This window comes from Rattus norvegicus, chromosome 4 (assembly GCF_021556685.1).
Source record: "Rattus norvegicus strain SHRSP/BbbUtx chromosome 4, alternate assembly SHRSP_T2T, whole genome shotgun sequence".
NCBI classification, from domain to species: domain Eukaryota; kingdom Metazoa; phylum Chordata; class Mammalia; order Rodentia; family Muridae; genus Rattus; species Rattus norvegicus.
This window is the reverse complement of record NC_141537.1, coordinates 64219916-64234985: the sequence shown is the minus strand read 5'-3', so window position 1 is coordinate 64234985 and position 15070 is coordinate 64219916. Positions and strand designations below refer to the sequence as shown.

Here is a 15070-nt window from a genome sequence, read left to right as displayed (position 1 = left end):
ATTACCTGTATTTCGCTCATGTAACCTGAGGGGGCAGGTTCCAGCCATTACTCTCTGACATAACACAATGGCTTTCAAGGTATCCTCATGGGATTTCAAGGCTATTCCCTTGGGCCCAGTGGCATTGTTAGTCAATATTTTTTATAGAATGTAAATTCTCAGGCTCCAACCCAGAACTATGGAATCAGAAAGGGGTAGACTAGTCTATTTAACAAGTCTAGTAGGTGACCCTGTTCTTCCCTCCATTTTGAGAGCCAGTGGGTTATGTGTGGATTCCTTTGGTACTAGGTACTAGGTACTATAGTACCAAAGGAATCCACACATAACCCACTGGTACAGTACCTAGTTGGGTGGCCTGAAATAAAAGTCCATGCCACAGTTTTCTTGTGAACTGGAATCTAAAACCACCTATCTGACAGCGCTCCGAGCTTAAGGGTTGGTCCTACTAAGTGCCCCCATTTGTATTCATGGACAATGTTTGAAGCACTTGTTCTTTGGAAAAGAGGATGAGGAGAGGACCGGAAAAAGGGAGGAAGGGGAGGAAGAGCTAGGTTCTCAAAGCACCGTCTGCCACACAGCAGAGTCACCACAGAATCATCTGAAATGCAGGCTCTCACGTCCATCCAGACCTATTATATGATGTTCATATTTTACAAAATGTACTAAGTACTCCTTTAAAACATGCCATGGCAAAGTTCTGCTATTAAATCTGAAGTGGAGTGAAGTAAATGGTCAGCATTCTCTGTGGAGCTGGGATGGATGAGCTAACACACAGACCACAAAGCTGGGAACAATACGATGAACAAAAAGCCCAGATCACAACCTCGTGCTGCCAGATCTAGCCTTTACTTTTATTTTGAAGGAGACATTTTAAAAATGTCCTGTCAGTTGTCCACTTCTGAGTACTTTTGAATATTTGGTTAGAAAAGTCCCTGTAGTAAGAAGTGTTTTAAATCTGAACTGAGGCAACCATTCTATCACTTGTAATCTTAGTGCTCTCTGAGAGGTGGGGCAGGAGGGAAAGGAGTTCAAGGTCGTTTTTGGCTTCATAAGTTCCAGGCCAGCCTGGGCTACATGAAGTCCTGTCTCAAAATGTTTTTGTTTGTTTGTTTTTTGCCTTTATAGAGTGAGACCAACTCTCAATGTGAAGTACAAGTGCCTTGCTCTCCTCTCTTTGTCTAGACACACTCCTCACAGTCAACAGAGCACCAAAGAATGCATGAGGCAGAGACAGCTGGAAGAATTCCATTTATTGTGGATGCATTTTCACAATATATTTTTATTGCAGCGATCAATTATCAGTGAAAAATATTAAGTGTTTATAACGTTTTTAACAATGGCAGATTCACAGAACATGCTAGTCAGCTTGCAGTTTCCTCTCTTAAAGATAACAGAGAGCTGTAATCAAACAAGTAAATGAGGAATTTGCTTCTTCAAAGATTAAATCCAAACAGAAAAACTTTTACCCTAAAACTCATTGTCATCCAAATATTGGAATAAAAGTTAGGATCAAAACCATCATTTCACCACTCTGAACTTTCTTAAAAGCGAAAATGACAAACAAAAAGCCTGTAAGATAGCAGGGGAAGGCCTTGGTTAACACACATTACCATGATCCCTCAAGCATCTGCCTTAAATCAAACTTTGATCCATTTTACTCCAATGATGGAAGTCATGTCTATGGGTGTGCCATGTGCATTCTATTCATCTTATCATAGACTTGTGTCTACTCTGTCGTGGGGAGATGACTTGTGTAGTCTTAGTGGCTTTCCTTCCTTTGGCCCAAGTTTGCTAAAAGCTAGGGAATCCAACTAACTCTTACTAATTCATGAGAAAAGTAAACTTCTCAAGGCAGTGGTCACCCCTTGAGCCAACCCTTATCCTCTTAAAAAGAAATCTGTGGATTGGAAATGTTAAAGGCTCTCCTACTGTGGAAGGAACGGAGATAAAGATAATTTGGTTAAGTCAGCTGAGGTATGAGTTTGTACAATGACACTGTATGCATAGAATGTTCTCTATAAGAACATTTGGTAAGACACTAGAGTACTTTTATCTATTGGGAAGAGTAAAGGCATAAGCTGAAGTAGAATCTGATATCTGAATGATGAATTCCCAAAGGCCCTTGGTGGGAGGGGGGAGTAAAACAATTGAAATTTACATATACTTTTCAAATTTCAAGATATCAACTTATGGCAGTACCAACTGACTACTAAAGGCAGACATTTTTAATTAAAGAGCACGAGTACCTAGAGGGACTGCCGTGCTTTTGCTCACTTTTACCTGCCTACTTCTACATGAGGCGAAGTTGGTCTTTCTTTAGGCGTCTACATAAATTCTAACTTATGCATTAGTCATCAAAATGGTTGGCTCTAAGTGGTAGAGAAAGGAGACACCTTAGGTATCATGTAGGTCAACTTTTTTTGTGTGTGGAGGAGGTGAACTTCACGGCCACAAATAAACAGGGTTTGGGCTTTGTCCAGATGGTAGACTTAATAAAATTCACACTGGAATTCAAGACTGCTCTCAATTATAAACTAAATACTATGTCTTATAAGAAGTTTCAACTAGTTTTGACACTTGTAATCTCTTATTTTTCCAATACTTTTTTCTTATAAGTCATTGGGCATTGAAAACATATCTATACCTAACTTCCATGTTTCTACTGGCAAATATGAAATATTGATATACTATTGTGATTTTCTTTAATCTTTGAAATCTGTGATATTGGTTAGTTACAAGGGCGTACTATGAAATAGAATAGCGCAGCACATGAAAGAGTCATCTACCATTAGTGTGTCTGTATACACGTATGCACATACATTACATAGTTGGGTTATCTAAATGTGGTTCAGTCTACTATCGCTACCAGAGAAATCCACAAAGCAACTAACCTGAAGAAAAAAATCAGTACCACTGTCAGCTAAAATAATCACCCAATCTAGGTATGAATCAGCATAGAAGAAAAGCAATATGTCAACAGTACATCTTCTTTTTTAAAAAAAAGACAATCATCACTGCCCTATATCAGATCTGAAGTGGATCACTTTCAGTGAATTTTGATTGCCTACTTAGATAATTTCTTCCATGCTTTAGTCTAAAGTGCAGAAACATGATGTCTGTACTGAGACAAAACAAAGCCTATGGGTCATTTCCCCCCACCTAGATACCGCATACATTCCTTGGACAATCTTAAGCTCGATTTTCTTTTGTCGACTTCTGATGTGGTTGGTATCACTGTTCATATGACAGTAGCAAGCTTACTTCACAGCATGGGTTTCTTTAGAAACAGGCTTCTCTGCAAAGGCAGCACTTTGACCATGAACACCTCTACTTGTGGTTATTAAATATAGTGAGCATATACATGGATTTACTGGGATATTGGAAAACATAAATATAAACAGAGCGATTAGCCCTCTCCAACTGAGCTGGCCCAGCAAGATGGCTTGCAGTTGGGTTCTTTCTCCGATTGTTTCAGACCTGCTGAGAGAAGAGAACTTTAAACTGGCAGCGCACGCTGTTTCGTGGGCTCATCGTTCGGTAGGAATAAATCTAAACAACCTGAAAGGGAAGACTGCTGCTGGCGTTAAGTTCAAATGTGACCTTTCGCTCCAAGATTCTTTTCACTTTTTCTTTCTCCTCGAGGTGCCTTCATCTTTGTTCACAGCACTCTAAGTCAAGATGGCTTTTAAGCTCTACAAGAAGGACTGGGAATCTCTAGTGTTCCACACGACTGAGAAGCTCTCAGTCAAGGCCACATCAACATTGGGACAGAGGACATGCTTATCACCCAATTCCTCCCATTTACCCCCAGCCACCTTTTTTTTTTTTTAAAAATCCCTACACACTGATCCTTGAGACTTATTTGACCCTTAGTCTACTCTTATTCCATTTGTTTCTCCTTCGGTCAGCTGCTAAAAGCCCCTGCTGAGGGACTATGTCATACATATTTATTTTCATTTCAAGGAAATGGCCACACAGGAAGTAGGGAGTGCGATGATTTGGAGCAGGGATCCCTGACTTGCTGTCTCATTAACTCTGCTAGGTCGGGTGGGGTGGTTTGAGAGATCAGGGGTAGACCAGCGAGGAAGGCCTGGTACAGGAAAAGCAGCCCCTACTTTGCAACACAACCTCAGCTGCATCCTCAATGCCTTCTTGTGTATGAGAGGTGTCCTCTTAGTCCTACCATTCCAGGGGCTTTTGCTTTACCTTCCATAGCCCTAATGTGACCACGGGACCTGATACCTGTGACAGTGGATGGTCAACATCCCCTACTCAGAAAGTGTCATAATACTCGGACCAATACTTTGTAAGATATTGCTATGTTACCGGGATTTTAAAGTCTTAGGCCCACAAGTTCATTCTTTGTGTTTTCGTTTTTTAAATCATGCCCTGCCACCAGTAGACAATTATGAAGGGAACTTTTAAAAAAATTTTTTTTGCTAAATGTACATTCTCAAAAAACAAAAAATATGGATAATGCCTAAGAATATAGGCTCAAGGCAGAATTCAGTGCAGGGATGTTTTTGAACATTAAAAAACTTAATTTTTGTTTTATATTTGTGTTTTGACTGTATATATAACTGCGTCTCATGTGCATGCCAAGTGGTCTCAGAGGCTAGAAGAAGGCGTTGTATCCCTTGGTAATATAGTTACAGAGGGTTGCGAACTGCCATGTGGGTGCTGGGAATCGAACCTGGGATATGTGCAAGAACAGCAAATGCTCTTAACCACTGAGCCCTCTCTCCTCAGTGTATAGTTCTGGCTACTTGTTAGATATGTTTCTTTACAAAAGTTGTTTAATCTCTCAGTGTCTCATTTTCTCCGGCTATGAAATGGTAATAATTCCACTCCTTACCTCTACTAGCTGCTGGGGGATCACACGGGGCAGTAATGGTGTCTGCCACAGAGTAGCTACTCCCTCAGTGTTAGTAGTTGGCAGTGGTGATCATCACTAGGTGATGGAACTTAGCTAGCAATCATTGGAATAATGGAATTATTTGAAGTCACTTCATATAAGAGTGGCTGGGCTAGTGGATTTCATTGGACCTAAAGAGTACTATTTAACTGAGTAGAAGGAGTGGTAGACTCAGGCAGCCGTCCTGGATCCAAGAGAGGACAAAACATGGGAAAGGAGCCAGTCACTCCCTCACTGATGTGATTCTCAGTGATCTTTTAGCTGCTTGAGTGAGCTCATTGGTCTGGAGTTTGCTTTAGAAGTCTCTATCCTTAGGGCAGAGTGTTCTCACCATACTTATTACTGATCTCTGAGGGGCCTTTCTGAATTTTCTCCCATTGAAGGGCAGGGCTGGGTCTGTTTCTTGAAATGGGAAAGGCTACAATCAGAAATAAGCTCCCCATACCACCAGCAGTACTGTTTCTTCTCTGAGCAGCTGTTAAACACCACACAGAGTGTGTTTCTGAAACGTGTGCAAACCCTTTTCCTAGCAGACCAAGCATCCTTAGCCACTGGTTTTTACAGGGTAGCATACTTTGTTTAAAATTTCTGCCATAGCTATATGAAATCTGAGCCTGTGAAAATGTCTCTTAGGACAGTTTAGAAATGGAGCCAATGAAGGAGTCACACGATTTCATCTAAGAGATTTGTTTCCCCCCAAATAACTGTGTGGCCAGTCAGGAACCTTGCAAAGAAAGATAGGCCATAGTTATGGCCTTATTTTTCCACAACTATGACAACTATTTAGAAGTTGTTTTACTGGAAATCATTCCATGACTTTAAGCCATTTATGTTGTAAGCCTGACAAACCTTCAGTGCCAATGGCTTTGTAACTTGTCCTTTCTTTGGGCTATACATGGGACTTTTAGAAACTGTCATCTGCACAGATTTGCGAGTCAGCAAGGTTTCTCGTTTGACCCCAATCTCTGACACATGATGCCTCCAGTATATTACCTTAGTGGGAGAAGTGACCTTATCCACGGATTGCTTTTCCCAGAGGTTCCGCTTGCCAGATACATCTCCTGGCCTTAAGTCCTAATGAAAAGAAAGCAGAAAGCAAAAGATAGGTGACCGTTAATACTTTCTGGCTAGGTAGAAGTAAGCTAGCCCACCACACCTACCATTTGTCCAAGTCCATGTGGTGGTTGGTGCCTTTTGCACCAAAGGTCCCAAATGGAAGAAACTGTTACCTGACTATGAGCAGACCTTGCCCTGTTTCATGAGAATGGGCTGGCCACACAGACAGCATCTGGGTCCTTTACTAACTATTCTCCAGCTACAGAAGTCCATATTGTTTTCCCAAGAGGCAGGCTTGAAATTCATAATGCTTCTCAGGCTCACTCAGGCCTCAGGCAGTACCCTTGGAAGCACCTGATCTTTGGTACTGTCTGCATAGAATTAAATTCTCATAGCCCCTGTGCTGCTGTGCTCATGAACACCTTCTTAGCTGGCCACCATCTCCCCGGCTCATCCCCTGTAGTGGTCTATTCATCCCCTAACAACTTCCCCCTGCAGGGTCACTGTCTTAGGGCCTTGTGACCTGAATGAAGATTCCCAAATCCTTCTGTGTTTCTTGATGACAAAGTGTGTAATCCAGGAGTGGATTAGTAGGATCTAGCCCCACAAAAATAAATGTCTGTCACAAATGGCAACCCTGAGAGGAGCGAGCAGTTGATGATGTGTGTTGAGAACACGCATGAATCCTGACTATGACCCATAGTAGTTCAACAGCCTTGAGTTCTTATTTACTAGTTCATAATTAATTTCATTTGGATAAGGATCCGAATTTCGGTTTCGTTTACTTTTCTTCCAGCATTTGCTTATATTAGCACTTGGCACAAGGTCGTTTGGGGCAAATGAATGGGTGTTACTGAAGTAGCAGTGCTTGCTTTGGCAATGTCTTCTCTCACCAGGGAGGCAGAACTAGCAACTGCAGTTTTCCAGGGCTAGCCGTCTTGATGAACACATTTCTAACGCAGAGTACCGGCGTCTTAACACTAACCATGCACTGTTAAATAACTCCATGTGAAGATTTGCCATACTTTGAGTTTATGGGCCTGTGGCATGAATTCCAACATTCTATTAGAAAGCCATACCTGTTTAGCTTGGAAACATTAGGCAATAAATCATATTTAAAAAAAAAAGAATTCCACTACATTTGCCAATATGGGTAAAAGTTGCCAAATTGTCTAGAGGACTTAAAACCATTGGCAACTATCATAAGAACATGCCTGGCAGAGCTCTAAAAAGTGAGTATGATCATTTATTTATCTGATTCATAGGAGATATATTTTTTCTTTCACATGAGTGTTTCTACATAAGAAAACAGATTGCATTTCCCTGAAATATGGCTGATGAATCTTTCAAGATCACTTAAGGAGTTTAAATAAGGTGCTTTAAGAAAATATCAACATCTACACCGTAAGTCAGTATTTTCAAATCAAAGAGGAAATATGAATGGAATTACCTGACCAGACTACATGTTAGAGAGAGACCCACTCTGGGAGAGGAGGGAGAAATGAAGGCAGGAAAGGCAGGTTTCCAGTCAACCAGAGACGAAAGAGTGAGGAAGAGAAGCCAGCTGAGAAAGACATCGTTCTCTCTTTTTTTAAACAAAAAGAAAGACAAGTTAGCGCTTTAATTGCTACAGTTTAGACATACAGTTTAGACACAGAGTAGACAAACCAGCTAAAACATTCAGACTTTAATTCCAGCCCCAAAGTTACCCTAGAAGTCTATAAACTCAACTCAAATAGCTTGAATGCCCCAGGAAGACACACGAGGGGGCAGTGTTTGGTTTAAACTGCTGATTTTCTGGGGGATAGTGTTAACAATTTTGAGAGCGTGTAATTCGTAGCATTTCTGAAGATGATAGCACAGCTGCTATTTTTAGGTGGTTTTCCTTCTGGGTTTTAGAACACAACACACGGATGCTTGTACTGCGAATTACACCTCTGCTTCTTGAGGTTCGACTGTGGGCGAAGACTGTTTTGTTGGAACAACTCTTTCTGACTTTGTTCTAACGGCCAAAAGAGACACACCTGTAGACAGAAAACCTTAGCTTCCCCTCCCTCCCACCCATGGTGAGACTCCGAGAAATGAGTTGAGAATAAATTGTATTCAGTCCAGAATCAGAAGGTGCTTGGGTGGGGGGGAGTTCCTATTGGTACTGCTTACAGATAATGCTCTAACATTCTGGGCTCAGGATCAGTCTAGTCAGAGTCCTAGAGGTCACACTTCCGTGTCTTAAAGATGGAAACACACGTCTGAATAGGCTGGTGTAAAAAAGAGGGACTGGAACCAATACATCCAAGAATGTGTTTCCATAGTTCAAAAATATGCTCAAATTATGACTTGAAAAAAAACCCCACAATATTGTAGGTTAGAGCTTAACTTCGGTTCACCACCACGGCACCTCATGGTCAGGACCTAAGATTTCTATTTGACTTATGTCTGTAACCTACCATCCTTGGACATTTGTCTGACAGCCTTTACACATCTGTAGAATTCCAGTAGCCTTTTCCACACTGAAACTTTACCTCCTTTCTGCTGGACTCACAGAAGCAGTGGGTCTAGCCTGTCCTGTCTTGCCTCTGTTCTAAGTCTCCTTCCAGGAGACTGCCATGGTACTAGCTACAATATGACAATATAGTGGGTGCTGGGTCTAAAATATTGGAAGAATAGATTACCAGAGGAATGTGTGCAAAGCTTAAAAAGGCTTAGTGAGCAAAACCAAGCTAGTATTTTATATACGATATTAAATGTGTATTTCTTACTCCAATCTGGTCCTTATTTGAAGCCACACAAATCTGCAAAACCCAACAGGAAGAAATTGATCACTAATATCTAGACTGTCCCTATTCTTTCCCTCTCTGCAGTCTCTAGATCAGTCTAGGAATCACTTATTAAATGTGAGGTAAAGCAGCCATTGATTTTATAAGTCCCCTGTATTACTTTTCTGTCCTGTCACTTTGTGGGAGACCTTTATCAATAGCCCCAGGAACTGTTATCACTAATCTTTGGTGTGGGATCCTCAATACATTTACATCTATGGTATAAATGATTCCACTCACATTTAACCCTGTTTAACCCTTCCACTAGGATAGCATATAGAAGACGGAAGCTACTCAGGTCAGTCAGGGGGTAGTAGAAGAACGGAGAGAAAGCCCTGGGCCAAACAGTGGGAACAGCTCGGTCCAGGACTGACATAGACCACTCATGCTGTGAGCATGGGAGGAAAGGAGTGAAGGTCTCCTCTAGAGAGGTAGGACACCATGCTCAAAGAGAAAGCATTCTTCTGGGTGTTCTTCCTTTCTTCCTCATGAGGGTCCCTCAGAGGTGGGGTGTCCATGAGCTTCTCAAATTCACAAGCTATAAAAGGGTTTACTTTTATTTGGCTATCAAAGGATCCATAATTTAAAAATTAAAAAAAAAAACATTAGGAATCATGGGTCCAGAACCACAACATTGACAGAAATGACCATAATTTATTTCTGCTTAGAAACGATTTGTACTTTTTATGTCAAGATGGCTGTTGGTAGAATGTGAGGCCCCAAAGACACATCTGGGTGTGGTGTCTAACTTCCCCTTTCTTCTTTTATTGACTCCCTATCCTACTTGGAGGCAGGGAGGGGACATATTTTTCAGGTGTATTTTTTCACAACTATAAGTTGATTTCACACTGGCATACAGCTCTTGTGAAGCCTTATGCAAAGATTCCTGGGTAGAATAGGAACTAAGACGCGTGAGGTGCTGTTCCCAGGGAGAGAATGGAGGTGCTTCTATCTCTCCCTTGTAATTTGGAACATGTCAGGATTTCGTGACTTTGGAGACGTTATGTGGAGCCAGCAGATGCAACAAAATGTTGCAGGGGTTTAAAACGCTTTAAAGGCCTGGAACCTGGGATGTTTTTCTTTTTGTAGAATACAGGTTGTTATGTTTGAGGCCAGCCTGGTCTATACAGTGAGTTCCAGGACAGCCAAGGCTATATAGAGAGATTCTGCCTCAAAAATCAACACAAAAATAAAAAATGAAACCACAAAGGAATGTGGGTTATGGCAATTCAGTCTCTGCCACCTTGATACCAGTAAAGCTTCAGAGCCAGCTTAGCAGAGAAGGCTGACTGGAGAACATGAATGGTTTGTTTATCCTAACAAGGAGCACAAGGCAACTACATATATTCAGTGAGAGAGTTAAAGGAATATTTGCATAGCAAGCTTACATGCATAGAAAATGAAGTTTTTAGTTCTCTAAAACAGTGTAGCTGGCCTTTGTAGTTTTCATTTTTACTGGGCGTGGGGGAGGGTTCCAGTTTTCTAGTTTCAATTTTTATGCTTTTTTTGTAGGTCTTGATAACAAATTATTCAATTTATACTACATATATAATAAAATGTATTTAAGGGCAACTATTTTAATAGCTACTTGACAACTGTACACTGCTGTGTTGAGTTTCAGAAATTAGGTCAAATTAGAAAACACGGTCTCAAAACAGTCAAAGTACACAACATTTTGGAAGAGGTTTTTGGAATACCTGGAATAGAAAATTAGCCGAAGTAGCATGGTGTTTGTTTTCAAATCCCTGTGCTTGATTCGTTGGATAGAAGCCAAATAGATAAGTAAATAAGTAGGCAAATAAACAAGGGAAAAAAAGAGATAAAGGCAGAGGGTCTTAACTGAGTGACTAAGCTCCCCTCTCACTCAGGCAGAGGCAGAGATTAGCCTGCGGGTAATCGTGGCACAGCGACTCTGGCACTGAGTCTGCAAGCCCACCTCGTGTTCCGCGGCAGCGGACAGAGAAGCCATCTTTCCTAGGCAAGTGAGCCAGTGCTCTTTCATTCTGCTGTGGAAGCTGTGAGATCAGAGACTCAGAAATCCCCGGGCTACTTACAGAAGGCTTGGGAGCGGGTGACTTGTTGCCGTCCGGCGATTTAGTTAGCCATTCATTGATGCGGCTGGAAACCCCCACCTTCAGGCCAGCAGTTTCCTAAAAAAAAAAAAAAAGTACATTTACCCAGGAAATCTTCTGAGTAAACCTTAAGATATTCTTAGTGTTGATCTCGACTGTCAACTTGACTGAAGGAAGGATTAACTAGAGATGGTGAGAAGAGACACCGCCCAATCTCTAGATGGCAGCACCTCTGGCCGCGGCCATATATGAAGAGGGGCTGCTTTGCCTGTTTGCTTCATGGCTTGCTGGTAAGTGTATCTGTCCTGTTGTTTCGATAACTGGCCTTCCTTCGCTGACCTAGAAACCCAGCGTTTTCAACCTTCCAATATTATCGAAAGCCCTGCCTTCATCACCAGATTGGGCCTGCTCAAACACCCAGTACTGAGGGGCCAAACTGTGTTCTGAGCCTCTCCAGTATGTAGCTGGCTATTGTTAACCCAACCTCTACTATATAAGCCAATTTAATAAATTATTCTTTGTAATGTATATTTATTGTATTGGTTTGGTCCCTTTTGATGCCTCCGATATTGGAAGGGTGAAAAATCTGGCTCAGTGGGTGAGAGAACTGGCTGCTTTTCCAGGGGACCCAGGTTAAACTCTCAGACATACAATAGTGGCTCCCAACCCCGTGTAACTCCAGTCCCAGAGGATCCAACGCTCTCTTCTGTCGTCTGTAAGCACTTTGCATGCACTCAGTGCACAGACTTACATACAGGTAAAACACCCATACACATAAAATAAAATAAATCATAAAAAGGGTTATCAATCTTTCTTTCATGTCCCTTCATCCCATTCCAACACTAACGGCTGATAATTAAACTCAAACACTCATTTAGTGGTCATGGCCACAGCTGGGTACCCAGGGAGCCCCATGAATACATTCTCTATGAGCTCGCCTTTTTGCTTCTTTGTTTGGGGGTTTTGTTTGTTTGTTTTGAGGGGGGCAAGTCCAAGTGCAGATTATACATTTTTTAATGCATTTAGTGCATTACTAGTTAATGAAGACTATTCCTAACACAAATGGGGGAAAAAATCCACTCTTTAAAATTTAAGCGGTCGAGAGCCACACCCCTACCTTATTTGGTGTCCCCGAGGCAGAGGGGGATGAAAACACACTCCCTTTCTCCCACATACTCTTGATATTGCGGACACCTTCCGCAGGGACAGGAAGATCGGATGCTGCAGGCTTCATAGGTTTTGAAGCTTTTGTTCCCTGAAATGTGTAAATGAGTTTTTAAGAGAGCGTTGGGAGGTTTGTCCTCCCACAATCACAGTGAGCTGGTCTTACTCCATATGGTCAACTGAAAACATCATGGTGTGAGCTTCCATCGGGAGGGGTTCTGTTGTTTCTGTTGTATACCTCCATCCCGATGATGTGACCATCAGAGCTGGAGCAGAGACCTTTGCAGAAAAGAAAATTATAGGACTCCATTTGTCATTAAGGGGACAGAGAACTCCCATTCTTCTGCAGAATTTTTTTTTTTTTTGGTGTGCATGTGTGTCTGCATGTTCATGTGTGTACATGCATGTGAAGGCCAGAGGGGTGTGTGTGTGTGTGTGTGTGTGTGTGTGTGTGTAAGAGATCAGTCTCAGGTGCCATTCCTTATGACTTATCTACCCTCCCCCCCCCCTTTTCTTTTTAGTAAAAGTCTCTCACTGACTTAGTATTAATGGATTCAGCTAGAATGCCTGGCCAGTGAGCTCCAGGAATCTGCTTGCCTCTACCTCAGCCCTGGATTACAATGTGTGTGGATTTTTTTATGTGGGTTCTAGGGCCCAAACTTAGGCTCGTTTTGCTTGATCTATTCCCAAGCTTCTCCAGTAGATAGGCATTTAAAAAACTAGGCATGTATATAGTACACATATGTGTGACTGTGTGTGTGTGTGTGTGTGTGTGTGTGTGTGTGTGTGTGTGTGTGAGAGAGAGAGAGAGAGAGAGAGAGAGAGAGAGAAAATGAGTGTGCATGCGGACACCAGAGGATGATGTCTAGTGTCTTTCTTTTTTGCCTTCACCTTATACATTAAGGCAGGGTCTCTCCCTGAACCTGCAGCATTGATTCTGATAGACTCACTAGGCAGCTTGTTCCAGGGGTCCCTGTCTCTGCCTCCTATTTTGCATTTGAGGGCACACTAAGGAAGTGGCATTTACAACCAGATTCTACCAGACACTCAGAAGTGGTAAAGGGAATTGGAGGCTTGCATTCTATGCAGAAAGACAGCATGTGCGCGTGTCCTAAAGCAGGGAAGTTCTTCATGACTGACAGGCCGAGGCAGGACAGCACAGACAATATTCCAGAAGGAGCAAAGGGTACAAATAAGAAGGGGGGCGTCTTTCCCGGCTGTAAACAAAGAGAAGCCAGAGTGTCAGGGTGGCACAAGTTTCTCCATCAGCCCTGGTTTGTGGCTGACAGCTTAGCAGGGATGAGTAACATCTTCAACAGCCATCAGAGAATGATCCTATGAGTCTGCACGCAGTCTGAGGCCACAGTCTTGGCTTCATTCAATCCGTTCATGCCAAAGACCAATCCAAAAATGGCTTGTCATAGTTTAGTGGACACCAATCTTGTGAGTTAAAAAAAAAAAATCACATCTTGGGTGTTGGTGCTTCATTAAGGACTTGATGAATCCTAAGACCCTCTCATTTTAATCTTGCTCTTTGTGAGCCGCTGTATAGGCATCTCCACTCCTACTACAAAGGCGAGGAGAAAAGCGAAGGAACTCAAGCCAATGACTCCACTGCTCTGACACAGAAGGTCAACGCCATTGTCCAAGTCCATGCAGAGGAGAACGAGCGGACAGCATCACATCGTGCTCACGGATGCCATTCTTCGGTACCAGCCGAGAAAGACACATTGTTTCCAAACGCAATCAAACTCCCAGGTAAACCAGGCGGGAAAAAATGTCAATAGAAGCATAAAACTATGACCCCCTTAAATACTAACCAACCTATTAAAGTGGATTAAACACAGTTGGCCTGATGTTACTCTACACTACTGTGTTTGTCAATAGGAGATTTCTGCAAACAAAACTAAAGATGCAGTTGTGACTACCTATAATGGATACATCAATCAATTTATTAGTGGCCAGAGAGAAGGCTTAGTGACTTAGAGTTCTTGCTGCTCTTACAGAGGACAGAGATTCAGTTTCAACATGGTAGCTCACAACTATCTATAACTGTGATTCCAGGGGTGCAGGCAAAATATCCATACACACCAAATTAAGAAATCAAAAGGAGAGTCTACTCATAGAATCCATTTATTTCCCCCAACCCCAGGAAAAATTCAGACTACAGGTGTGAAAAATAATATTCAAAAGTCTCAAATGCATATTTCATATTGAGCTTTGCCATAGCTATGTCACAGTTAGGGATATCATTATTAATATTTTAATATTATCAGGGTGCCAGACCCATTCACCATTCTGTGTGTCTGTGATCGTGTATGTAACCATGGCCTGCTTCTGTTTTACAGGAGTGTGGCCAGGGGACAGCGCTCACCTCGATTGCATTGGTATATTGCTCCAGCCGGCTGTCAATCTTGGAGACCACAGCTGCTTGATGAGTTGATTTGACACCACTGCCAATTGAGCACAGACACGAAAACATGAGACAGGAGGATCTCTCTGGACTCGAGACAGCGATGAGTCTCAAATGAACAGTCAACTCTATTTACCTTTTCTGCACAGACTTATTCAAAAACTCTGCTCGCTCCTCTATCTAGAAATAGAAAAAGAAGAAGCCTTGTAAATATGCAGAAGAAACATCGTGTGCAAAAGTACGGACTCTGGGGAGCGCTGAAGGCTGAAAGCATGAGACACGGCTCCATGGAGACTGCACCAATGTGCCTTTGAAATACCTTCTGAGACTCTTGGAAGGCAAGGCACACCCTGCTTTGTGGCCCATGGTATACTTATGGTGCCCTTCAATACACCACCATCATTCGTGAGCCTGGTAAATAAAAACAACCACAGAACAAGTGAGAACACTGCTATGCTGGGCATGGCAGCCCAGATGGGACAGGGAGGAAACAATAGATAACGTATCTGAGGCTGGGAAGCTAGGATTGGAAGAGTGAAGAATGCAGAGAGTGGGGGGTATTAAGTTTTGGGAGCAAAGAACAGCCAGTAAGATGGCCTTCCATAATACACCTAATACAAACTAATGAAAAACT

At 42.2% G+C, this 15070-nt stretch overlaps 1 protein-coding gene across 16 annotated transcripts in view; it reads right to left on the bottom strand.

The window, feature by feature from the left end:
• Positions 1–1229: 1229 nt before the first annotated feature.
• Cald1 (caldesmon 1) overlaps positions 1230–15070 on the bottom strand; it is a 180870-nt gene continuing 167029 nt past the window's right edge. For 8 of the 16 annotated variants that reach the window (XM_087656170.1, XM_087656178.1, XM_087656169.1 and 5 more), the window contains 6 exons: positions 14573–14616; positions 14398–14476; positions 11977–12114; positions 10842–10937; positions 5909–5989; positions 1232–3480 (listed from right to left, as the gene is read on the bottom strand). In XM_087656170.1, coding sequence (XP_087512296.1) covers positions 3472–3480; positions 5909–5989; positions 10842–10937; positions 11977–12114; positions 14398–14476; positions 14573–14616 — 447 coding nt within the window. In that variant the 3' untranslated portion in view covers positions 1232–3471. 16 annotated transcript variants of the gene reach the window in all.